The 27622-nt window shown below is 34.9% G+C and overlaps 1 protein-coding gene across 1 annotated transcript in view; it reads right to left on the reverse strand.

Annotated features, from left to right (window-relative positions):
• Positions 1–27622, reverse strand: part of phr6-4 ((6-4)-photolyase) — an 880148-nt gene that overhangs the window by 292490 nt on the left and 560036 nt on the right. The window contains exon 7 of the mRNA XM_089598123.1: positions 4235–4375. Within this exon, the coding sequence (XP_089454249.1) occupies positions 4235–4375 (141 nt within the window). The remainder of the gene's footprint in view (positions 1–4234; positions 4376–27622) is intronic.

The raw sequence follows: 27622 nt of genomic DNA on the forward strand, positions 1-27622 counted from the left end.
CTTATTATTCTTGTTAAATTACTGTTAGTATTAGAAATTTATATTCTTATACGTCATAATGACTTGAATCAAGGTTTTCTGTGAAAAATAAAGTTAATTTCACATTATTTTGAAAATTTCCAAGCGTATTCATGTCTTATTTTTATTATTAAAAAATAGTTTTAAATAAACTTCGTAAATCTCTACAAAACTTTCATTTCGACGTTTTGTAGTTTTTTGACTTGAAAAGGCAATGTAAAAATAAAGTGTTTAACTAACACTTAAAAATTATGGGGTTGGCAGGCGGGGCGTGCAGGGAGGCGAAGCTACACTAATATATAAATATAAATATTAATATATGTATATATACACGCACGTGCGTGCGCGCTTACTGTGAAACAAATCATTACAGTTGTTTATAAGAGATAAAGGTGTTCTGTATCAAACTTTACGTTAAATTTTTCAATTTTTAAACAGCTTTTTTTCTTCGCTCACAGTATTGACACTAAAGACTGCAAAAGAGAGAGAATTATTATAATATTGAGTATAACATCCTTAATCATTGTCATTTGATTAGTTTGGATGTTACATCTATAATAGACGCCAGGCTCGACACATTATATGGAGAGCCAGGTTGGTGCCATCCATGAACAAGCTAGTTGGGGTGTTAGACCTACAGCAGTTATTGGACATAGCACGTGACTTGGAAAATTTAGTCAGTACAATCTACTTACAACCTTGAGCACACAGTCATCTCGCGTACTTAAAACGTAAATTTAATCCAGGTATCGAGATTTTATTGAAAGTCACTAGTGTTATCCCCTTCACTAACAAAGTTTAAAAATAAGTAATATTTAAATTTTAAAATTTACCTATTAAGCCTTTACTTGTAACCATGTTGAACACCTTATTGTAGGCTGCTTAAAATGTTGGTGGACAAACAAAAACTTAAAAATTTTAGAGCTAAGTTGTGCGCTGCGAATATATATGGTGGGGGCTAAATTACTAGCTTTAATTAAAAACCATTAAGTTCAACGTCACATTGCGTACCAGTTGGTGCAAATACCGACAGTTAAGCAACTAGCCTTAATAATTATGGGTAATTTAAGGCTATTGGTGAAAATGTTAATGGCCTAGCTGCTAGCTTAAAAACTTATTGCTTTTTGCACACTGCTAGTAAGAATACTAGTGGACACACTAGCAACTCAGTTAAAATACAACTAAGAACTTTAAAACACATGGCTGGTTTGTGTGCTATTGGTGTGAATGCTGATGACAAAGAAGTTAAAAATCACTCTGTACAATTAGAAGCCATATTTCTACCTCAAATTGCTTTCTTCCCAGACTATTGAGTGAAAATTTAGGCTTTATAGACAGATAGAATTAGCTTTCTGGCCCAAAAAATTCATATTGGACGGGAAAAAAATTTTTTGTATAGATTGAAGTGACAAGAATTAATAGCAATAAAATTTATAAGTAAATATTGGGTGCTAAGGTACCAAAAAAATGGTAAAAATGGTAAGAACCAGTTTTTCGCTTCTAGAATAAAAACTGAAGCTTGGACGAAAAAAATTAAATATAACAAATGTGCGCAATAAAAAAACAAAGAGAATGAGCCCTGGTTGAGAAAAATCGGTCTAGTGGATCGCTCGCAAATCGCAAAAAAACACGTTTTTTTTTGCAAATATTGAAAATTCAATAACTGGCCTTCTGGTAGTGATGAAGAGCTAAAATTTAAATATGATGTCAGTTTTATGGTCCTCTAACTACAGTTAAATTTTCAGATAAAAATATTGCAAACTTTTCGCAAACCGTCGACTTTTGCAAAAAGTGACCTTTTTTTAAATCGACTGGGAGGGTATTAAAATTTCCGAAAAACGTTATAATTTCGGTTCCTATGCATTAAGGAGGAGCTGAGCTGAAAATTTACAAATTTACAGATCGTTTGATAAAGAATAAAGTTGTTTAAATAATTTATAAAGTTCAGGTACTTTTTGCGCGCGCGAGTGGAGAGGGCAGTGGCTGTAGCCCAGTCAACCAAACTCTGAAATCGAAATTTTTTTGGAAAAATTATATTTGATGTCATACTAGATGTTTTTAAGGTCGTTGATTACGGGAAAAAAAGTGAAAAAATTGAAAATCGTACTTTTCATTTTCAAAACGGTATTTAAAAATGTTTTTCAGCTCGTATCTCCCAAATGGTAAACTATATGGAAAAAAAAATTAAAACCTTGTGGAACGAAGCATCTACCGATTTCGTATGCTAAATACTTTTATATTATTACAAAATTAAAGCGCTTCCTCCAAAGTAAGATAAACAACAGGAACAATAATGAACACATTGACAAACTAATAGTAATAGTGTTCCAGTTAACATTTCACGCCAAAACGTTTATAACTTCATACATAATTTCATACTTTTTCGTAAATCACTTAGTATTTAGCACTTTCCAATTGCTAACACAACTTCGAAGCACTATCAAATGTCTGATATCGCACTAACAGAAGTAAAATAAAAATTAAACAACTGATGAAGCAGTTACTGCACAACACAGAATATAGTTTAATGTAAAAGCAGCAATGTTACTCCAGTAGCAGCCGAGACAAATCTGGTCGTGCAGTCGCCAGTCCCCTTCATGCGGAGCAACTAGACGCAAGGAGGATGATGTCTGTTGTTGACGTTATATATCTCCGATTCCATGGCATGCTCATTACCTGTAAATTTTACACGCCAGAAGAGACAATCAACATACGAAATCGGTAGATGCTTCGTCTCACAAGGTTTTAATTTTTTTTTCCGTATAGTTTACCATTTGGGAGATACGAGCTGAAAAACATTTTTAAATACCGTTTTGAAAATGAAAAGTACAATTTTCAATTTTTTCACTATTTTTCCCGTAATTAGTGACCTTAAAAACATCTAGTATTACATCAAATATAATTTTTCCAAAAAATTTTCGATTTCAGAGTTTGGTTGACTGGGCTACAGCCGCTGCCCTCTCCACTCACGCGCGCAAAAAGTACCTGAACTTTATACATTATTTAAACAACTTTATTCTTTATCAAACGATCTGTAAATTCGTGAATTTGTAGCTCAGCTCCTCCTTAATGCATAGGAACCGAAATTATAACGTTTTTCGTAAATTTTAATACCCTCCCAGTCGATTTAAAAAAAGGTTACTTTTTGCAAAAGTCGACGGTTTGCGAAAAGTTTGCAATATTTTTATCTGAAAATTTAACTGTAGTTAGAGGACCATAAAACTGACATCATATTCAAATTTTAGCTCTTCATCACTACCAGAAGGCCAGTTATTGAATTTTCAATATTTGCAAAAAAAAACGTGTTTTTTTGTGATTTGCGAGCGATCCACTAGACCGATTTTTCTCAACCGGGGCTCATTCTCTTTGTTTTTTTATTGCGCACATTTGTTATATTCAATTTTTTTTGTCCAAGCTTCAGTTTTTATTATAGAAGCGAAAAACTGGTTTTTACCATTTTTACCATTTTTTTGGTACCTTAGCGCCCAATATTAACTTATAAATTTTATTGCTATTGATTCCTATCACTTCAATCCATATAAAAAAATTTTTTCCTGTCCAATAGGAATTTTCTGTACTTTTCAAGATTTTTTGGCTAATTCTATCCGTCTATTAACATACAATTAACGGTAACGCTACCCGTGTAACATCAGATTGTTATATTTTTCCTAATTAAGCCTTCAACCTTTTAATTTAAATTCCGCGGGATATTGATAGAGCAAAAAGCTCTGTGTTATTATAAGCCATGGAAACTAAAAGCTGTGTCTGCTTAAAACTGCGTTCTACCTCTGATGGTTAGTACAGCCAGTCCGTTCGCTCGCACGCTAGAATAAGCATCAATATTGTTACTGTCCCTTTGTTACTCGTTTATCCTCTTTAATTTATAAGGTTTTATTAATCTTTTATCTAGTGCCCAAGCTTAGTGCCAATATATTTTCTTTTGAAAATTTTAAAAGCTAGGCTATTTTTATAAGTCACGACATCCTTATCCATTTATCCAAAAAATGCTGCATTGATTTAAAAGAATACAAAAACGTTAATTTCATGACATTCAGTGCTTTTAATAATAATATTCCAGCTGCCTTTTTAAATAAATCAGAACTGATTTATGCTTAAAAAAGAAATGTATGAAAGTGATTTCATTTTACAGATAAATAAAACAAAAAAAGTATTATTGGAATATTAAAAAGTATGATAGTACATTAAACAAATTTACCTTCATACCCTCTTCCCATGAAATCCAAAGATCTCCACGTGTGAGAAAGCAAGCAACTGCGTGTCTAGCTAAATGGTGGATCCAGCCTTCTTCACGGAGCTGAGTCATTATTGCATCGATCCATGGAAAACCCGTTTGGCCCTGCAGAATGCGCTCGTAAGCAAGTATTCATAACATAAATTCGAATAGGTTTTTAATTATATTCAAATAATTGAATAAGTTCATTTAACTATTAAACTTATTTTTAACTCTTTATTCTTTATAAGCTTTGTGCAATACTAAAAGAAAGTTTTAAACACATATTTTTCCTGAAGATCTGCATGAATCAATAAATTAGATGCTCCACTATGATGTGCTGAAAAACAATTTTATTTAAGTATGACTTACTTGGAACGATGTAACATAAATTATTATCATAGTAATGTTTCTGTAAGCTTAAATCGGAATTTACAATTTTATATCATTTTTGTGAGGCAAACAAAAAAAGTAAAATATCTGCATTTTTTTTTTTAAGCCAATATTATTATACATATATTATTAAAAAAACAGTTTTTTCTATACTTTTTTTTAAAAGTATTATCATATATTTGATTTATTGAGTTTTACTAAGTTTTTTAATTTACAAAATTTCAGACAAAACTTTAAAATAAATCTTTCGCATCTACAGATTTTTTTACTTTTTTAACTTCTTAAATTAAAAAAATCTTAAAAATCTACTTAAAAATAAAGATAATAATTTTTGGATATTAAAGCTAAAAAACTGGTTTTAAAATCGTTTATAAACTTTTAAATACCTCAACTGTCATTAATCGTCTATATTAACAGCAAACTACAATAAATGCCCTGAGAACGTAGTGTCACTTAAACTTAGGTGCTGCTCGTGCGAAATTTGGAGTCAGTGATGTAAGGAACAAACAATACTTTGAAACTGTTATTAAAATTTGAGAAAACGATGTATCTACAAAGTATCATAACATACTCAACATTAATAGAAAATAAGTGTCGATGTGTAATAGACCCGTAGTATAATAAAAAACGTCTGCGTTACTTCCGACAGCTGTTCCATTTGTTATTTTTATGACTTTGTTGTAAAAGTTCCAAGAAAGTATTATATTAAAGCTTGATGATAACTAAGACCAAAAAATTGTAAGCACCTTGGCAAAATCACTATTTTACAAATACTTTGATGTCCTAATAGAACTTTACTGATGCTATCGCTATGCCTTACATCTATAAAACAGCATAGTTAAGTACGATTTTTAATATTAAAATATATTTGATATGATATCTTACACCCAAAAGTTGTTAATGCTGTTGACTGGACTGTACAAAATGGACAATTATGTTTCATAATAAGGTAATTTTGATGTGAGTACATCTCAACTAAATTTAGGAGTAAGGTTTTCCCTCTCTATCTCTTTTTTTTTGTCATAATATCAAGCAGTGGCATGAAAAACTTACGATGCTTTTAGAGTCATGATTACAAATGTTAGTTATAATAGTTTTAGTACATTATGCAAATAAATTTCCCTTATATGTTGCCAAGAGTATGATATTGAGTTTGAGATAGTGGCTTAAGACAAGTTAGATAAACCATTATGTTGAGTTACCTATACCAAATAGGTAGTTTAAACCCACTTATCAAAATACTTTCTTGTGATACATACTGTAATTAGTAGTTTTTACTATCCAATAGTATGAGTTGTTTGATCATTAAGTTTTTTCCATCTACACTGGAAAAAAAGTTGAAAGTGTTAGCTTCTCAAAACTGACACATGTAGCACTCCCAATGCGATGGTGTGGTTGCTCTCTTACTTTAGGTGTCGAGGCTCCCCAGAAGTAGGGAAACAATGGCTCCAAGTGCATCGAGGATCCACCGTTTGATTCTCTGGGAAAAAAGCCCATGCAGAGCTGGAGTAAGGCTACGCTTACACGAAATCTTATTTACATAAGATTGGAAAACCCCAGAAAAGTTTAAAGTATGTATTAATATTAGCTTCCTTGAACAATTGTTTAATCCATAAAAAAATCATTTTATAATAATAGAATTACTACATTTGCTATGGAAAAAATGGCAAAATAAAACTTTTAGTCACCATTAGATATTGTGACATCTGTAATATTATGTAAGGGATCCAACTTACTGACCATCGTCTTTGATGTATAAAAGTAGTATGTTGTTATTTTACAAATTTATCACGATGGTTCCTTATCAAAATGTCGATGAACAACTTTTTTTTCAGTTAAACATACTAACTTTTAAACCCAAAGAATATATAACCTTTGCTAGGGTCTTCCAATCTTAAGTAAATAAAATTGCATGTAAGTGCAGCCTAAATAAAGCTATTGTTTATAAATTAAAGCGATACACTTAATATATACTAATACCCATTAAAATTATTACTCAAGGTAGCTCCTCACAAAATAGTTACACTGAAGAATGCAATGCTTTTCTAAAGGATGGTTTATGAAGGTAAAATAAGTCTTCACCTCAAATGTTAGACGCCGTTACCACCGCGATTGTTGAAAAAAAGCAACTTGAAAATCGACTTAATAACTTAGCCTCTTATAAAGGGTCGTAAAATGTATGTCACACGTTATATGATATCTCAGCAACAGTGCTGTAGTTTTTAATGAAAAACGGGAAAGTAGATAAAAGTATATTTCGTCACGAGGCCGTAAGGTGGCTGATGGATGGCCACGTGATGTCACTCGGCTTCGCCTCGAGCAACACACTCCACGCAGCCGTACATCAGACTCTTTACGGCCTCGTGACATCCACGATTTTTTTGTCATCCTGTGTAGAAAAGTTTGTTTAATAGGTTGATGTAGTTTGACGTAGAGAAAAATAAATTACTCGGTGAACCGGGCGTTCCTTATAAACATTGGTATTGTACACCAAGGTCCTAATAGAATCAATATACATGTATTGATTCAAATAGTTGTTATGGATCTCATATACATAGATTGATATTTAGTGTGCATTTAAGAGCATGGATCTCGTACAAGCACCTCGCTCAGCAGACGTAAAGAAGTCCAGCGGCCATACATTTGTCGCCTTACGTCTTACTAAGTGGACATAAACAACAAACTGTACTGTCGGAGATAACAAAAAAGAAATTTTAATCTTTGTTATTATATTTAGCTATTCAGATGGTATTAAAAAATTTTTTAAGATATTTCATCCAATTAATAAATATCTGCCAGTTATAAGGAGTAAGGAGTCTGCTACATCGAAGAGCAGAGGCAGCAGTAAGGCACAGTATTCAACCAAGAAACTCTACAGTCAACTAGAAGCGATGTTAGTGAGAAACTAACTAGAAATGTATAATTACATAATTTTTTTAAATAATACTGCATAACATATTGCTTTTAAAGTTTCTATGTATTTCCACCTAAGAGTGAAAGTAACCGTTTCTCTAGATGATTAAGACCAATAAATAAAAGAAGTCAAATTGTTCGCATTTATAAACTTTGAGTAATCATCTAGGTAGAAAAACATCTTTAATTACAAGTCAAATATTTATATAAAAATATCTTGACACAGCACTGCGAAGTAAAACGCATTTCGTTACGAAACGCTTTAGTAATAGCTAAAAACTCTTTGGATTAATTTGCTTAGAACGTTATGGAGGGACTCGAATATATGGCCACAATGACTGGCGAAACCATACGTTTAATTAAGTGTTTTCCAATAGAAGTAGCATCAACAATAACTGAAGAATGCTACGCTGAACTTCCAGTGCACAACAGCGGAATCACAATGTTCCTGACACCTAAAACAAGCATATTAAAAAAATTTGGTACGAAAATTGCGTGTGACCATATTTATCCACACCTATATGAGATAAAGGATAAGTAGTATCGAGTATCAGGTACTTTAATAGAAATGAAACCGTCCAATGCTTTGATACCTATGACAGAGGCTACTTATCACTACGTCAAGCCGTGTAACTTAGTAACCAGTGGCATTCATACAGCCAGTGACTTAAAAAAATTAGGAGATCACATAATGTTCCTAATTGACCAAAACTCTATATGCATTGATAGATTTATTCACATTCTTAAGTGGAATTCATTAATCATTTTTAATGCTTTTTTTGCTCTGTCTTAAATATTCATTTACAAAGTGTCGTTGTTAAATAAGCTGACGTACGAGTTAGGATGCTTTGTTTAACCGTTGGTCAACGTTCATGCAACGAGATTTAATAGCGGCATTCTACACCTCTATTACTTTTTTCGTAACAGTAACAGTATTTAGGGTCACCAAACCATAAACTCCTGTGAAGTGTAATAAGACCTTTTTTTGATGAGCGAACACTGGGACCAGTATCGTTACCATACGATTTTCTTTAGCAATAAGCATTGCCCCAAAACAAAAACAATGTATATAAAGGAAGACGGACAACGAATAAAAGATCTTTCCTTCTTCCGGCCACGAGATGATGCAGACTATTTCTAAGATCTTATGTTCTAAGATAGTTTGGATTTATACCTAGAGCAGTAGCCGGTCTAAAACACACAAAATTATATGTGGCAAGCTGGATCTTGCCTTGAGAGGTACTTTTACATTTTTTTTTTAGACAAAATACAAAAGTAAATAATATTTATATTCAAAGCTAATTTTTATGCATCTTACCTAGTTTTTTAAGTAAAACTTAATATGAAAAGCCATTAAATCTGGATGATGATGGCCCGGCAGGTGGCAAAAGCAATGTTTCAATGAAAAAAATCAATTAATATATTAACGCTAAGTTGTGAGCCAATTGGTGTAAATGCCGACAGCCTAGCAAGTAGCTTTTATTTAACCAATTTAAGTATTAATCATATATTGTCTGACAGTTGGTGCAAATGCTGAGGGTAGAGTACCTAGCCTTTATTATAATTAGTCAAGTGATAACGCTACGTTGTGTGCTAGTCGCTCGTACGTCAGCTTATTTAACAACGACACTTTGTTAATGAATAGTCAAGGCAAAATAAGAAAAGCATAGAGAATGATTATTGAATTCCACTAAACAATAGGGATAAATCTATCAGCGCATATGAAGGGAAGGAAATGTAGACTAATTATTCGGTCTTTATCATACTGGGTCTTTTCTTATACGTGTGTCACAAAACATTTGCTTCAGTGCTTGATATATGCGTAAGTATGTAATGTTAAGGTTGATACGAAAACGTGGACTTGCAAGTAGAAAAAGAATAGGAGAAGAAGGAAAAAAAAAAAAAATTTATTACTACTAGTATATTGTTATGTTCAGTGTTGCATCTTACTATTGGTTTAATTAAATATATAATTCTGCTGTTTCAATGGTAGTAAGAAAGAATTTACTCTAGCTTAAAATAATTCGAGAGACAGAAAAGAAATTCGACTTCTTTTTAAATTTTGTGTCTGGTTTTCTCCTATCACCTCTTTCTAAGACTAGAACTAGAGCTATCAATGATGACCTGGGAACAGTCCACTATGAACATTATTTTAGATGAAAGATTCTTGATAATAAACTATAACTTACAATGTAATGTAAGAAATTTAAGGATTTCAATTTTTTTTTATAAAATAAATATGAATTAGGTTATTAAAGAGCAACAGGCTTACAATATGTTTGTTAAAATACGTATAAGCTATAATACTCTGCACACATAGGCCTCTAATTCAGCAGATAACAAATGATTATATATTGATTATAAAATTAGGTAGTTTTTAATTCTTAGAAGACTCCTCAAACAAAAACAGTTATTAATATTTTAAGGATTACAAAGTCCAGATGTAAGCATATATATAAGTGAGGTGCGGTACCTCCTTAACAGCAAAAAATGAAATATCTTTTTGCTCATTAATAAGTAAATTGGTTTGACAGGTTAGCGTGATTCTAATTATATCTTGTGTAATGGTTATAAAGAATGGGGTATTTCCTTGGCTTTTCAATAATCTCTGCCTTGGTAACATTGTAGTATATATAATTTGTGGGTAGTGTGGAATCTTTTCTTGCATCGTCGATCTTTCTTGTTGAGTTTACGTTGGATTCTAATGAAGATTTTGTAAAGATTGAGATTCTACATCTTCTCAGTGAAACTGAGTTTAGTTTCCAGGTCTGCGACAGTTATTATTAGTTATTTAGTCAAGAAAAAGTAGCAAATTCGCTAAGCTGTTCCATATAGCTACGAGCATTCGTATGGACCACCCATAAGTTTGATGTAGAGGATAACTATTTATCATTGCTTCTGTTAGCGTTTGACAAATTAAAATAGAATGTACAATGCTACGAAGCTAGCACTTGCAGTTCTGGAATCCGGTAATCTATCCCAGATTCGCTTCCATGTCAAATTGGCTTACTTTCTAAGAAATTCTTTGTTTAATAAATTAAACATAAAGCTATTTTTATAACTGGATGATTAACCATGCATAGCATGGTCTAGGTCATTGAGGAGTGAACTTTGCTTAATCGGGATCACTGTGTGATCTCTTAATTTTTCTAAGTCTCTGGCTGTATGAATGCCACTAGTTGCTAAGTAAAACGGCTTGACTTAGTGTCACGTAGCCTCTGTCATAGGTTTTAAAGTATTTGATGGTTTCACTTTCATTGGAGTACTTAATACGTGATATCACTTATCGTTAATCTTATATAGTTGTCAAAAATATGGTCGCATGCAGTTTTCGTCCCATATCTTTTTAATATGCATGTTTTAGGTATCAGGAACATTGTGATTATGCCGTTTTTCACTGGAAGTTCAGCGTAGCATTTTTCAGTTATTTTTGATGCTACTTTTGTTGGAATATACTCAATTACACGTATGGTTTCGCCAGTTATTGTGGCCATTAATCCGAGTCTCTCCATAACATTGTAAACAAATTAATCTGAAGATTTTTTAGCTATTGCAAAAGCGTCTTGTAGCTTAATACCCTTTACTCTGCAACGCTGTGTCAAGATATCTTTATTTGAATATTTGACTTGTAATCGAACATGTTTTTCTTCTAAGATAATAACCTAAAGTATATGCATGCGAAAATTTTTATACTATCCGAATTTTTTATATCATTAGTGGCAAAAGATTGACCCCTTTCTGTTGTAAAGATTAGAAGTTTGAGGTGATTTGTTCTGATTATGTTGTACTCACAAATATCATCGCTCTCTTGATAATTAAGGCAAAGGTTACGTCGTTCCATTTAAATGAATATACTTATTCTTCTATGAATTTTTTTAAGTTAAGTAGTTGATAAGTAATTCTTTGGAATTAAATGTCGTATAATTCGAAGTCGCAAGAGGATCTTGGTAGTACATCCTTCTAGGTATTGGAACTGTCTTGATGTAAACAGTTGCAAGCACTCAAAGATCATCAAACTTTAGAGGGTAGTTTTAATGTATCTTTAACAAATTTATGCAAGCATAAAGTTCTCGTAATTTCATTCGAAGGGTGCCAACTATGGTAAAGTCACTCCTTGACCCGTAGCAATCTGCGTAGTGTGCTCCGCTGCACTTTTCTTCAGAATTTGGAGAGTCTGCAAAGGTTACAGCAGCACTTAATAATTTGTTCACTGTAACACTATTAAGAATCAGTAGATCATGCTGACATATGCCTGTATTGTATATTCTTATACATTTAACGCGATTAATATTGCCGATAAAATCAGCTACACTGTTATGCAGTTATTGTGCATGTTATGAGTGCATGCCTCAATAATTGATAGTTTTTTGGATTGTTACCTTGCATTGCATGTAATTTAGTTGCAACGGTTCTATATTATTTAAAGGTTTGACTTCTAGTAGTTGCAGGGTTCTTACGTTCATCCTTTGGGCTCCGTAATTAAATCCTACTATGGCGTACGATGTATGGGCTTTTTTTAATAGTGATAAACCAAGGATCATTATTTTAGTTGTCTAAAATCATACGGTTTGTGATAAGTAAGAAAATATTAAAAGAAGAAAGGTAATATAGAGAGAATAAGTAGTACTTTTATGTATGAAACTAGCCCTTATTTTGATTTATTTATCGCTCATCTCACTAGAGTGCGCGTTAATTTTCATTCTGTTTGGAGGAAGCATCTTCGATTTTCTTAGCCTTTTCACGTGAATTATTTTGTGTTAATTTCCTATTTGTATTTAAACATAACGTTTATTCAATATTTCTAGAATTCTATAAGGCGCAGTAAAATAATTTCCAAATATACCTTCTCAACCACCTTTTAATTGGTAAAAGTATTTGCTAACCCTAAAGAGTTTTTTATTTTTAGTGTTATCGTTATATTTTTAAGTCCTAATTTTTGTTTCAACTAAGTTATTTGACGCTTATTTTATAATGTTATTAGGCTTAGATACTAACTAAATAACATAATTTTAATAAGCATGTAGACGGTCGTTGTTCGTTGGTAATACAGATGATGATAACTGTTCGGATTAGAAGAGGCCTTTCAGGGATAAGGGTTATTTTTTATCTTTAAGAAGCTCCAGTCGGAGACTGACTGGTGGGGACTGGCACACACATGATTTTAACGATCGAATTTAATTGTATTCACATGAGTACTTTATTTCACTTATGTGTGCATCACCCCTGCTCATCTGCCTTAAGCCTACGTGGGGCTGCCTGCCTTCGCGACTCGAGCCAATCGGTCTACTCTTCGCTTGGTTGTCTCGCGGATAGCAAGTAGCCGTTTCTTCATAGCTACTAAATTAAACGCAAACGAATAGTTTCTTTCGTGGTATTGCAAAGGACTTTCTGCATAGCTCCTTATTTTGGCTTTTGATCTTTTTTTGCTGAATCGCCTCTTCTGCTAAACGAATTGTAAGTCAAAATTTTGCTTGTTTCTCTTTATGCTACTTTGTTAAAGACCAATAGTTTTTTTGTCGTTTTTATATTATCTCAAAGTAACTTTGAAATCTTTGTTCGCTATTAGTTAGAGAAATATTTCGAGAAATACTGCGTAAATCTATCAAACTGGATTTACTGGCATACTGACATTTTTTGTTAAGATTAATTTTCCTTGTAACCAGATATTTCTTTTATCATTATATGGTTTCATATTTTTATTTTGATTTGTTTATTTTACTGTTATCGTTAATAAAAGAAACACGCAAAAACTTTAAACGTAAGGTTTCGAAAGAACTGATTTGATCATTCTACCTCAAAATTTAGTCCTCTAAATTGGCAAAGAAAATCCACACAAGTTTTTTTTTTACAATTCCATAGAAAAACTTAACAAAATAATAATTTGTCTGCATAAACGAATCGAAATTCAATTTATGGCTCGAATTTCAATTAAGCCATAAAGAATTTGACACGGACATTTAAACATTTTGGTAGCAGAGCATAAGGTTACTTATGCCAAGCTCAAGCCAAGTTCTAAGCCAAGTTCAAGGCCAAGCACGTGACGACATCAGATCACGCCAGTGCTAGTGTTGTCATACACGAAAGAAAAGCGACGCAATGCCCAGCGAGGAGAATCTCTAGCACTTTCTACATGCTGTATCGGCCAGCTGTTTGAGCAACTCCCTCTCCTTTTGGCTGCCTCGTCGACTTCTTTCCTGCGAACTCAGCCGTAGTGGGCCATATTCTTCGGCTATATCACGTGATCGAGCGAGTGGGAGCAGAGGCGTAGCTACAGCGAGGTGAGTCAAGGCCATGTTGTTATTTTCAAAACACTGCTCCAATTTTCACCTGCTACAAGTCGTAATCTAATAAGCCCACTAGATTTTTGGTGTTATGTTGACTAGTTTTTACCTATGTAAATATGAGCATTTTAATGGAACGCTAAACATATCAATAGCTCACTTTTTTTTAAGTTGGTTGGTATTGGTTAATTGATTTTATTTTTTTTTTTGCCAAATTCATCATAAATAAAATTCTTGCGTCACAAAATAAATTAATTTCGTGCATACTGAATTTCCATGTAAATTCAGCGGATTTAACGGATAAAGTCGCAACGGCAAATCAAACGCGATCACATTTCGAAGCTTGATTAGAAATGCTTGAAGCTTACTGGAAGCGATTTACCAATCGACATGAAGATCTAATAAAATACGAGAAACAATTAAAGTAAGACGAGTATTTCGAAGCAGATCGTTACATGTTATTTAAAGCAGAATATATCAGTACTAAATCTCGAATTCGCGATAGAATTGCCTTTATCAATGAGTTTTAAGCAGCCCTTTACTTCTCTCATCATAGATAAGGCTTCAATTCCCAGAGTCGCGAAGCTTCAGCACTTGATAAATGCTGTTCAGGGTCAGGCTGTGCAGCGCCTTAAGGGACTTGATATAACTGACCCGAATTTTGAAGTAGCGTGGGAAAAATTGGTTCGCAGATACGATAACTCTCGAATTCGGTTGTTTAATACTCTCGAGAATTTAATTCAGTTACCTCAAGTTAAAATGCGAAACGTACAAGATCTCAACGATTTAATCGACCAAGCTGAGGAAGCGGTTCACTTACTACAAGAATTAAATTGTCCAGTCGATCACTACGACAACTGGATTGTCCATTGCATAGCGAGCAACCTTGATCAAAGAGACTTGGAAAATATCGCAAAAGAATGCTGCCGGATTTTATAAATACATTGATTTAATTAAATTTTCAGAACGACGTATTCAATCGCTTGAACAAGCTCGCATGACAGTTGATTCTCGCGATGGTCAGAGCAAAAATACGGCTAATATTAATTCACGCAACAATCAGTCTCATTGCATATTAGCTTATAACACGCAAGTTATTGACTCTTCAGACTCAAAGCAATTCCTATAATGCGATTTATGCCAATCTAGCCACTGGCTTCATCGTTGTTATAAATTTATCGGTATGTCAAAGGCTAAAAGACTTGCGTTCTGTACAAAGGAAAAATTATGCTTAAATTGCTTGCAAAAATCTCATTTTGCTGATTAATGCCCTTCTAATTGGTGACGTTTTACCTGTCAAGGAAAACACCATACAAAGTTGCACTTTGATAAATATAATTCAAGTGGAAAGTTAAATCCTCGATCGAATGCGTCTCAGCAGAACGAGAATCCTAGTAACCAAGCAGGATTGTAATATAATTAAATAACGATTTGACTACTGTAAACTTCCACAGCACTTCAGCAGGATCTGAAATTTTACTAGCTACCGCTCAAATTTTGATTTTAATCGTTGAAGGGCACCCACTTACGATTCGTGCACTTATAGACCCGGCTTCGGAGCGAAGTTTTATAACTCAACGCGTAGCTTTGCAACTGAAGTCTAATTTTAAACGCACGTCGCTATCGATAGTCGGCATCGGTGCTGAATTGACGGCAAAAGCTAGCATGGAGATAAACTGTGTGGTAAAGTCAAAGCAAGACCCTAAGTTTTCTCTTAACATTTTGGCAATAGTTCTTAACGAGCTTACGCGCCTTTTACCCCAGAATACAGTGAATTTGAGAGATTGGGCTCATATTAGAACCCAGCCACTTGCAGACCCTCAATTCGCTTCTCCGGCCAAAGTCGATTGCGTATTAGGAGCAGACGCTTACCCTGCATTGATTTTAAGCGGCCTGATTAAAGGAGCAGTTGGAACGCCCGTTGCGCAAAATTCGGTTTTCGGCTGGCTATTGACGGACCTCTTTTGTCGGACGCTAAATCGTTTAGCGAGAAAGAGGTGCGTGTTTTTGACACATTTAATGAACCGTCGCTATCGGTGCTTGTCAGTAAGTTGTGGGAGCTTGAGGATATCCGTCGTGAATCCTACCTTACACAAGAGGAAGAATTTTGCGAACACTTATTTGTATGTACTCATTCACGGGATGATAAGGGTAGATTTATTGTTTGTTTGCCCTTCTCGAAAAGGCCAGTGCTAGGCGAATCAAAAGTTGCTGCTAAGGCCTGTCTTTTCTTCTGAAAGACGTTTCACACGAAATACTCAGCTTTTTGAAGCATACTCGAATTTTATGCAGGACCTCAAGCACATGGAGCTCGTTCCCAAAGCTCAGCTTTTTTGCCCTTGTACATATTTACCCCATCATGCCGTTGTTCGAGCGGAAAAGCCTAGTAAAATAAGAATTGTTTTCAATGCTTCGCAAAAAACTTCAAATTGTCAGTCCCTTAACGATTTCCTACTTCTTGGGCTGAAACTCCAAGCTGATATATCTGTCGTGTTAACAAATTGGCGTTTTTACAAATTTGCTTGTATTACAGAAGTTGAAAAGATGTTTCGACAGATTCTAGTGCATTGAGAGGATGTAGACTGGCAGAGAGTGCTGTGGCACAGAGACTTTGATCAACCGATACAAGATTATAGATGTATCACGGTAACCTATGGCACAGCGGCTGCTTCTTTTCTTGCACTTCGTGCGATGAAGCAACTCGCTGAAGATGGAGCTCACCAGTTTCCTGAGGCTGCTGCTATTCTACAACGCAAACTATATGTAGATGATATATTTATCGGAGCTGACTCGATGGAGGACATTCTGCAGCGCCGAGATCAAGTAATCAAGCTGTTATCATCTGCAAAAATGGTTTTAGGAAAATGGGCCGCAAACAAAGCTGAAATTATTCAAGGTTTGAAGTCAGTAACTCCTGATGAGATAAAAGTAAAGCTCGACGAGGTGATATCAACTTTGGTTCTTGAATGTGTGCCAAAGTTTGATTGTTTTATTTTTGAAATCGCTTCGGCTCATCAGTCAATTGTTATTACAAAGCGCTCGATTCTTTCTGAAATTGCCAGATTATTTGATCCGCTGGGCTGGCTGGCTTAATAACTGATTACGGCAAAATTTATATTACAGGACCTTTGGCTTGATAACTTAGGTTGGGACACACCAGTCTCGAAAACGTTGGAGCAACGCTGGGTGCAATTCCACGATGAATTATACGCCATTTCATCTATTCGCATTCCCAGGTGGCTTAGCTTAGCAGAGAAGGACGTTTGGCACCTACATAGCTTTGCTAATGCTTCAAAGAGAGCCTACGCTGCATCCACTTATGCGGTCTCGCCAGGGCACTCCTCTTCGCTGCTCATTGCCAAATCGAAGCTGGCTCCAACCAAGGTTCAAACTGTACCGAGGCTGGAACTCTGCGCAGCCACGCTGCTTGTCCGCTTAATCTGTCATTTAGTAAGAAATTTAAGGCATTTACCATCTAGCATCAACTGCTGGTCGGACTCTAAAGTGGTTTTAGAGTGGCTCAAGAGTCATCCTTCCAAGTGGCAGACCTTGGTAGCCAACCGCACCAGTGAAATTTAAATTTCACTACCAGAAGCACGCTGGAGGCATGTTCGTTCTGCGGATAATGCAGCAGACTGTGCAACAAGAGGTGTCTCTCCAGTTGACCTGGCTTTATTCTCTCAATGGTGGCACGATCCCTCTTGGTTAAAGGAGGCTGAGTCGGAGTGGCCACCAGCTGATTCGTTGGATCAAATTTTCCATGCACTCGTCACTACTGAGGAAAGGGACACGGCTAAAGACCCTCAAACATCAAAACTTAAATGTCTGCTTTTTTTGCAGAAATTTTCAAGCTTCAGCAAGATTATCAAAATCTTGGCATATTGTGTTCGTTGGAAATTGCGCTCAGTTCAAGATTCATTGGAGAAAAGGTCGTATACTTTGACTTATAAAGAATGTAGCTTGGCTCGCTTCGTTTGTTTTAGAGCCATACAATCGCATCATTTTATCATTAAGAAAAAATTATTGCTGTCTGGAGAGCCGATCCATAAGCGCAGTCCATTGGCCAGGCTGAGTCCATTCATAGACGACGGCAACCTAGTTCGTGTAGGAGTTCAACTTCACCATTCGCTGCTGCCTTACAATGAAAGGCACCCAATCGTATTGCCTGGTAACAGCTCGATAGTCAAGTGGATGGTCGAAGAAACGCATCGAGACACACTGCATGGAGGCGTGCAACTCATGCTTTCTCACCTCTATCGTACGTTTTGGATTACGCGTGGCTTGCATGTTGCTACTGGAGTGTATCAACGCTTCATCACATGTTTCAGACACAAGGCGAAGGGTCTTAAACAGCAAATGGATCCATTGCCAGCTGCTCGAAAAATACCAAGTCGACCGTTCTCAATAGTAGGCTTAGACTACGCTGGACCAATTCCAGTTTTATTCACAAAAAGATGAGGAGCGAAGTCCACTAAAGGCTATGTCGCTATAATTATTTGTTTAGTCATTAGCACTGCTTGTGTGGAAATTGTTTCAGATTTAACCTCTGATGCCTTTCTTGCAGCCTACGCAAGATTCTATGCACGTCGAGGAGTACTTTCGAAAATCTACTCTGACAAAGCTACAAATTTCAAGGGCGCATTCAAGGAACTGCAGTCCTTATTCAAGCTAAGTTCTGCGTTTGCCAACAGCGTAACCAAGAGCTTAACAGCTCAAGGCACTGAGTGGTCGCTTATCCCACCACGAGCACCCCACTTTGGTGGCCTATGGGAGGCTGCAGTACGCAGCTTTGAATACCATTTCAAGCGCGTTATCAGTGATTCCACGCTAACCACTTGAAGAGCTTTCAACCCTGGCGTATCGAATTGAGGCCTGTCTCAATTCACGGCCACTCTGCCCACTTAGCAACAATTCTGAAGACATGGTTGCTCTTACACCTGCATACTTCTTGGTCGGCTCTGCTCTCCTTTCGTACCCGGAGCCTTACGACGAACATGCTCAATCCAAGTGTTTTACCAGTAGATGGAGGCTTCTTCGCAACCTTCGAGATTCATTTTGGGCTCGTTGGAAAAACGAGGTTTTACACCATCTGCACCAACGAAATGAGTGGCTCGACCCTCAGCCAAACCTGCCACCTGGTGATTTGGTCATATTAAAGGACGAGCTCACGCCACCAACTAAATGGCCACTCGGGCGCATTACTGAAGTTTATTCTGGCTCTGACGGATTGGTCCGAGTCGTCTCAATCAAAACTGCCACCTCAACCTTCACTCGACCAATCGTCAAGTTGATTAGACTCAATACTGATGCTGAGCAATCTTAACCATGGGACCAAGAAGACGTCCATTTAGACACTTAATCTTTTTTTTTTTTTTGTGAAACGATTTTGAAATTTAATTATTCTCAATTTTCTTATCCTTTTCGTTTTGTTTCACTTAAAGCTTTTCGCTCGTTTCGCTTAAATTAATTTGTTATTGTAGTTTGAATTGCTTTCTATATTTCGTTAATTTTGTTATTATAATTTTACTTTATTTTGTTACTTGAACTTTAAGAAAATAATCTATTGCTTGTTGCGAAATTGTTTAGAGCGATTGGCTCTAATGAGAAATTATTAAAGTAACATTGTTTGAAATAATCAGCGCAAATTATTAGTTTTTTTTTTGTGTTTTGAATTTTATTGTTGACGCTGTGTTGCGTCAAAGCGTGCGGTATGTTCAGATTAGAAAAGGCCTTTCAGGAATAAGGGTTATTTTTCACCTTTAAGGAGCTCCGGTCGGATACTGATGTGTGCGTCACCCCTGCTCGTCTGCCTTAAGCCTACGTGGGGCTGCCTGCCTTCGCGACTCGAGCCAATCGGTCTACTCTTCGCTTGGTTGTCTCGCGGATAGCAAGTAGCCGTTTCTTCATAGCTACTAAATTAAACGCAAACGAATAGTTTCTTTCGTGGTATTGCAAAGGACTTTCTGCATAGCTCCTTATTTTGGCTTTTGATCTTTTTTTGCTGAATCGCCTCTTCTGCTAAACGAATTGTAAGTCAAAATTTTGCTTGTTTCTCTTTATGCTACTTTGTTAAAGACCAATAGTTTTTTTGTCGTTTTTATATTATCTCAAAGTAACTTTGAAATCTTTGTTCGCTATTAGTTAGAGAAATATTTCGAGAAATACTGCGTAAATCTATCAAACTGGATTTACTGGCATACTGACATTTTTTGTTAAGATTAATTTTCCTTGTAACCAGATATTTCTTTTATCATTATATGGTTTTATATTTTTATTTTGATTTGTTTACTCTACTGTTATCGTTAATAAAAGAGACACGCAAGAACTTTAAACGTAAAGTTTTGAAAGAATTGATTTGATCATTCCACCTAAAAATTTAGTCCTCTAAATCGGCAAAGAAAATTCACACAAGTTTTTTTTTACAATTCCACAGAAAAACTTAACAAAATAATAATTTGTTGGCATAAACGAATCGAAATTTAATTTATGGCTTGAATTTCAATTGAGCCATAGAGAATTCGACACGGACATTTAAACAATAACCTTGCAAGTCTTCTTAACACAACTTTATACGGTGTATGTTTAGTATTTTTTGTTATGCAAGTGTTGTAGTTAATAATAGTCAGCTCTACTAATTTTTTCCAACCACATTTACCATACACGTATTACTTTAAGATATTTGCCCAGTGCATAATGCGATCTGTCCAGTGATCAGTTTGATTGGGGGCCATTGTTCTTACCATTTTCATTCTAAAGCGTTTTGCAACATTTTTTATTAGGTTGCTTAAAAAATTTCTCCCTTGATACGTCAAAATGACCTGAGGCACTTCTAAAATGTAGATAAAACGTTGAATAATCGCGTCAGCAGTCGTGGAGGATGTTGCGCCCTTTAACGGGACTGCAATGCATAATTTTAACAGCTAATCTTGCATCGTTAAGATGTACTCATTTTCTTCTTAAGTTTTAGGTAGTCGTCCAACAATATTAAGTGCAACCTTTTTGAATAAAGTACCAGGCGTGTATGTATGAATGCGTTGTTGGGTATTATCTTTTAGTCCTTTCTGCTAGTACTCTTAGCATATGCAGCCGAAAATTTTGTCCTCCAACACGTAATTTATGGAGCTCGTAAAAAGTTTTATCTCTATTATGATTTTCTTTATATTGAAGTGAATTTCAACAAACTGTGACTTTAATGTTACTTTAAATAAGTGCACTTTTAAGCATACTTTATATATTACTGCTCAATCGAAATTACTTATGTTCATACTTTAGGTTACACTTACAGTAATTAGGTTTCTGTCTTTTAAAACGAGTTGCAATTTTTTGAAAGAATCTTGTATTAATTTTTGTATTATAGCTTGTGATACTTGCTCGTTATCTACAACACAGAGAGCTTACTGATATCTTTTTTTGTTAATTTCTCAATTTTAATGCTTTCTATTTCTAATTGTTAAGTATTTTATTAGCCTTAAATAATCTATGCACACCCTCGTCAAGCAGAGTGCCTGTCATGTCGACGAAGTATATTACATTATCTTATCTAGGCTCTAATAACTTCTTTGTTCCGCTGATATTGCTAACACCGTGTCCAGTGTTGCTTATTCCGTCACCAGTAGTAGTAGTATATTTTTTAGGTGGTAGCTTATCATTATCAAATTATTTATCTTAAGTTTAACTTTCCTAATTGATATTATTGTCAGTTGATTCTAAATCTGCGTTATTTTTTTTATTTTTTCTTGACCTTCTCATGTTTTTTATTTGTCTTGTTTGGCCTCGGTTTTTTTAAATCCTTGCTTATGAACTTCTCTGTTTATTATTATCTGGTTATTCTGGTGTAACCTTAGCTGAGCTCTTTAAAAAGCGGGTTTGCTGCTTAGCCGCCTATGTTTTTTTAACGAACTTAAGTTATATATTTTGGGTACCTTTGCTTTCTTCTAAGATTTTATTTTTAAAATTTTGGAAAGCTTTTAGCCTTCTAGTTAACTTATTTACCTGTTCTGTAACTATTAAATTACGTGATAGTACATCTGCAGGCAGATTGAATCTACCTGGACGGTAAATTGTTTTGTAATCGTATTCGAATAATTTGAATTGATATTTTTGTACTTGTGTATTGAGGTCTGGCGTTTAAAATCTTACAAGTGGTTTGTTATCCGTGACTATGGTAAATCTTCAACAGTATATGTATGAGTGAAAAGTTTTTACAAAGTGTAAGATCGCCACTGCCTCTTTTTCATACATGTCATTTCTAAGCTTAAATCCTCTTAGTACGCAAGAAGTATATGCGATGGATAAGTTTTTTTCAATTTTTTTTTGTAACAAAACATCTCCTACAGTGTAGCCTGAAGAATTTTTTGCTATAATAAATGGCTCACTCGTGTTCGAAAATTGTGAGAGTGGTGCCGTGTACAATGCTTGCTTTAGCTCCTGAAAGGCCTTTTCGTAATCATTTGTCCAATGAGAATCTTCATTACCCTAAAGCAATTGGCTTAAGGGTTAAGCCTTTTTAGCAACATCTTTAATAAAACGCTGGTTATATTCTGTGACCTCTAAAAATTGCCTAACATTATTAATATTCTTAGGACGAGGGTATAACTTTACTGCTTCAATTTTTTTTCGGGTCAGGACTTAACCCTTTTTTAGTTTTTATATGCCTTAGACAGCTTACCTCTCGTTGCTACAGCTTGCATTTACTAGGCCTCATTTTCCAACTTGTCTTTTTCAATCTCCTGATTACAAGATTCAAGGGTCGCTCATGTTCATCGAGTGTTTTTGCATCAATGACAATATCGTCCATATACACAAAAGTTTCTTTGCCTATTAATCAATCGAGGGTTTATGACTGATATTCGACAGCGGCATTTCTTAAGCCAAAAGGCATGTTAACTAATTCGAAAAGTCCATTTAGGGTAGAAAACGCTGTTGAATATATATCGTCGGGGTGTCTGCAATTGAAATATATTGAAGAGTGGAATATTCATTCGTATTGTTTTTTTATTTTCAGGCCTAAGATCTTGAATTAAACTCCATTTAGGCTTTCCATCAGGACTTTTTTGGGAACGATTCAAAGAGTTGTATTATAGCCAGATCTCGACCACTAGGTGATACCATTTTTGAACGATTCCTGTACTTGGTGATCGACCTTGTCGTTTAAGGCATAAAGAAGCTGGTCTTGCTTATTAGTTACAGGAAAGTTGTCTAGTGTTGGTATGCGATGTACAGCTATATTAGTGGCCATGATTTTGCCACCTTCTAAGTAAAATCTTCCGTTGTATCGCTCAAGTAATTTATAGGCTTGTCCCCTTTTGGTTCACTTAGATAACTTTAATTCATTATTTTTTCTTAATTGAGCCGTTCTTCGCTAAAAGATAGAAGGTGTAGGTTTGCTGTTATCTTCTTGAATAAAATAAACGTTTATGATTTGCTTATTACATCGAGTTCCTTGAAATTTTTACCTATTGAGATTGTGTATGTTTCTCTTTTATTAAGGCTAGGAAATTTTTCGATTAAAATTGGTTGGATATAATTCAAGTTATAACGATGGACAGGATTCTCCAGGTCGCGTATAGACTATGATCAAGTTCTCCAAGTCGTGCGTACTAGGTTGGCTGTAGGTATTAAACAAAGCTGGCCTGACGAGTAAATGCACCAACCGGATTCTTTAGATCGTTTGTCTGTAGCCTGGCTACTGCTCTAGGTATACATCTAAGCTGGCCTGACCATCGAACAAATTTTTTCGAACCGAGCTGCTCGTGAAGGAAGCCATGGGCTTATATAGCTGAAAATATTGCCTCCTTATGATCATCACTATGGTTGGAGACGACGAGACGTACATAGGTTCTTAGAATTAGTCTGAATCATCTCGTGACTGGGAGAGGGAAAGATTTTTTATATGTTTTCCGTTTCCCTTCAAATGTGCTGCTTTGATTTCAGGGTAATGCTTACTTGCTAAAAAATATCGTATGGCAACGATACTGGTCCCAGTGTTAGCTTATCGAAAATAGATCACATTGCAATTCACGCGATTATTTGGCTAAGTGGCCCTGAGTATTGTTAGTGTTGAGGAAAGAAAGTGGTAGAAGCGTAGCACGCCGTTGCATGAAGGCTGGCCAATGTGTGAATAAGCATCCTGGTTCGAGCGTCAGCTAACTTACAAATGGTTAAGGCAGGGAAGAAAAAAGATATAAAATAATAGTTTAGTTTAATCGAACAAGGTAGATAAATCTGTCAACGCATAAAGAGAAAAGGAGATGTAGACTAGTTCTTGGGACTTTTAACTCGGTTAACTACTTAATAACTATGGAAAATGGTTATTGTTAAGAAGTAAATAAAAAAATAACTTATTGCTACTTGTATATCGTTGGATCAGCTGCTTAATTCTAACATTTATTTCATAGGTTGCACAGTTGCAAGGTTTTAATGGTAGTTAGCAAGAACTTGCATGTAGCTATAAATAATTTGAAAAAGAGGAAAAAGGAATTTAGTTTTTTTAATAAAATTACGTTGGATTCTCCCTATTATCCCCCTCCTAAAACTGGTACTAGAGCCTTCAATGATGACTAAAGAACAGTCTCCTCAGTACATTGCATTAGGAGAAGGATGGTACATAATTGTATATAACTTGTAATGTAATGTAAATAAATAAATGAATATAATTTTTCTACTAAAAATGAGTTAGGTTATTGATGATTAACTGATTTAAAATATAATTGTTAAAATACGTATAACGTACAATAATGTGCATACATATGCTTATAATTGTATACATTACAATTATTTAAGTACTTAATTATTTGTTGAATTTCAAGAGCCTCCTTAAACAAAAGTACTTACAAAATTTTATCAAGTAAAGTCAAATTGTGTACATATATATTGGTGAAATATTTTTAATACTGAACAACAAGCAATTAGTTATTTTTTTGTTCGTTAATAATTTGAAATGTTTTGAGCAGTTAAGGTGCTGAGAATTGTAGCTTGTGTAATGGTTGAAAAGGATCGGATATTTCCTTGGTTTTTGAATATTCCCTGCCTTGGTAATATAGAAGTGTGTCTTACTTGTTGGTGGTATGGGATCTTTGCTTGCATCATCAAACTTTCTTATTAAATTGACGTTAAATTCTGATGAGGATTTTGTGAAAATAAGGATTCTACATCTTCTCAGTGGAACTGAGCTTCGTTTCCAGGTCTGTGACGGTATTATTAGATCTTTTTTCGAAAAAAAGTAGAAAATTTGCTAAGCTGTTTCTTATAGCTCCGAGTATTTATATTGACCATCCATAAGTTTAATGTGGTAGATAACTATTTATCATTGCTTCTGCTAGCGTTCTTACAAATTAAAATAGGATGTTTAACGTTACGAAACCGACACTTGCAGTTCCAAAATCAGTTAACCTATCCCACATTCACTTTTCTCTCGAATTGGCTAGCTTTCTAAGAAATTATTCCTTCAAAAGTTTAAATGTAGAGCCATTTTTCTGATTGTATAGTTGGCCATGCATATTACGGGCTAGGTTATTGAGAAGTGAATTTTGCTCAATAGGGATCACTATGCGATCTCTTAATTTTTCTAAGTTGTTGGCTGTATAAATAACATTAGTTGCTAAGTTGGATGGCTTGACGTAGTATCACGTAGACTCTGTCATAGGTTTCAAAGCTTCGGTCGGTTTTACTTATATTGGAGTACCTGATACTTAATAACACTTATCGTTTATCTTATAAGGTTGTGGAAAAATATGGCCACAAATTATTTTTGTACCATATCTTCTCAATATGCGTATTTAAGGTGTCAGGAACATTGCAATTTTGATGTTGTTTATTGGAAGTTCAGCGTAGCATTTTTAGTTCTTGATTTTTTAGCTATTACCAAAGCGTTTTGTTGCGCAATGCGCTCTACTCTGCAATATTGTGTCAAGATATTTTTATATAAATGTTTGACTTGTAATCAAAGACGTTTTTCCACCTAAATGATTGTTTAAACTTTATATTTGCGAACAAATACGTAGTATCGGGAATTTTCACATCGTTAGTGTCAAAAGACTTTTTTTTCTGTTTTAAAAGTAAGAAGTTTTGGGTGTTCTATTCTAAATATGTTGTATCCACAAATATTATTCCTTTTTATTATTATCAAGGTAAAGGTTACGTCACCCAACTTGAACATATAAATTATTTCTTCTGTGTAATTTTTTATATCGACGAGTCGGTCAGCAATACCTTCGAATAAAATGTCGTATAATTCGAAGTTGCAAGATGCCTAGCTTGGTCTTAATTTTGGAGTGGGGTCCGTTTTTTAACTACTTTACAGTACTTTGCTAAAAATCTGCAATAAATGCTGCAAGTGGAGCCGCTCCGTTCTTTAATCTCTTAGCCTTTGAAATTCATTTTCGTAAATCTCCGAATCTGTTAGCGTAGCTTATCACAGGCTTATTATCTATTTGAAGTGCATTCTCCCTTTCTCCTTATAATTGGTGTATGGTTATTGCTGACGCGTAAATAGTTTTTACGTAATTTTTGAAGGGCGTCGATATTTTCAAGGACTACTTCATACATAGGTGAAATTGCTTCTCCAACTAGCTTGCTCACTAACAGCTTGGTCAGATAAGCTCCGTCTGTGGTGCTTACTATTTCTGTAGCTTCGTTGTAGCCTTCTTAAAATAGACTTAATGGTATATTTTCTCCATCGGAATCCAGTACCACGTTTGAGGCGTCCTTTAATGTGACAGTTTGAGCTGTCATATTTATTACTAAAGGATTTGCAGAATTAGGTATAGAAGTATTGACCAGTTGGGGTGAGACTCTTTCTTCTTTTACTTTTATAGCAGTATTATCAAGAATCTCTTTGCTGTCTTCTCTTGCGGTAGAGTGAAAAATGTTTGCTTCACGTTTTGTTTGGTCTAATTCGCTGTTAATAACGTTTAACGATTAGACGCTTGAACTTTGATCAGAAACTAAATCTCATTCATCTAATGATTCGCTTTTGTTGGTATTTAGATTCGGGTAATGAAGCTAATATTGTACGAATTTGTTGACTTTGACTCAGAGTCTTTTAATTTGTAATACTTGTTGCCATGTAATACGTAGTAAAAGACAACATATTGTAGTGAGAGGGCGTACTACTGAGTGTAACGGATTATACTTCTAGCCTTAATTTTTACTCTCAACATGTTTTCAGCTCTTCCATCCGAATATCGACTTCCTTAAACGAGAGAGTTTGATCAACAGTAAACGTATGGCAGTCCTAAAGTAGTTCAGTGTATTCTTGCAATAAATTATTTTATAAAAAGTGAAATGTGTTCTTATATAACGTTTTTGGTTTATTTGCTACGAAGTATGAAACGACCCAAGTGCAAATGTAATAGCCAAAATATCAATCGAAACAAAGATAATCATAGTTGTTTTATAGTGATGGAGCGATTTTTTAATTATATTTAATATCTATGGGCAAATCACAGAAAGTGATCGAGATAAAACTGGTTGCGTTTATTTCGTAATATTTTACAATGCGCCTTTTGTATGGAATGGTTTATCAAATTCCTGATCTACATCCGTTTTTGCGGTGAAATTAGACTTTAACTTCGTACCTTATGATGTTAAATGCTTCTGCTAAATTCATGGCTGTCGGAAAGTGCAAATTAAAAGCAGCCTTCTGAAATGCTGTAAGGCTGGTCCTTACCCATGACATAATTCAGACGTTTGAGAGCTATTCACTCAATGTGCAGTTGTGCGAATAAATCACCCAGCTCGTCGAAATCGGTATCCTTTTCATCACTTAGATTTTTTGCTAATACCC

The sequence above is a fragment of the Copidosoma floridanum genome, unplaced genomic scaffold, assembly GCF_036245765.1.
Source record: "Copidosoma floridanum isolate Cflo_tuat_1 unplaced genomic scaffold, Cflo_Japanese_pri ptg000005l, whole genome shotgun sequence".
In the NCBI taxonomy this organism is placed as follows: domain Eukaryota; kingdom Metazoa; phylum Arthropoda; class Insecta; order Hymenoptera; family Encyrtidae; genus Copidosoma; species Copidosoma floridanum.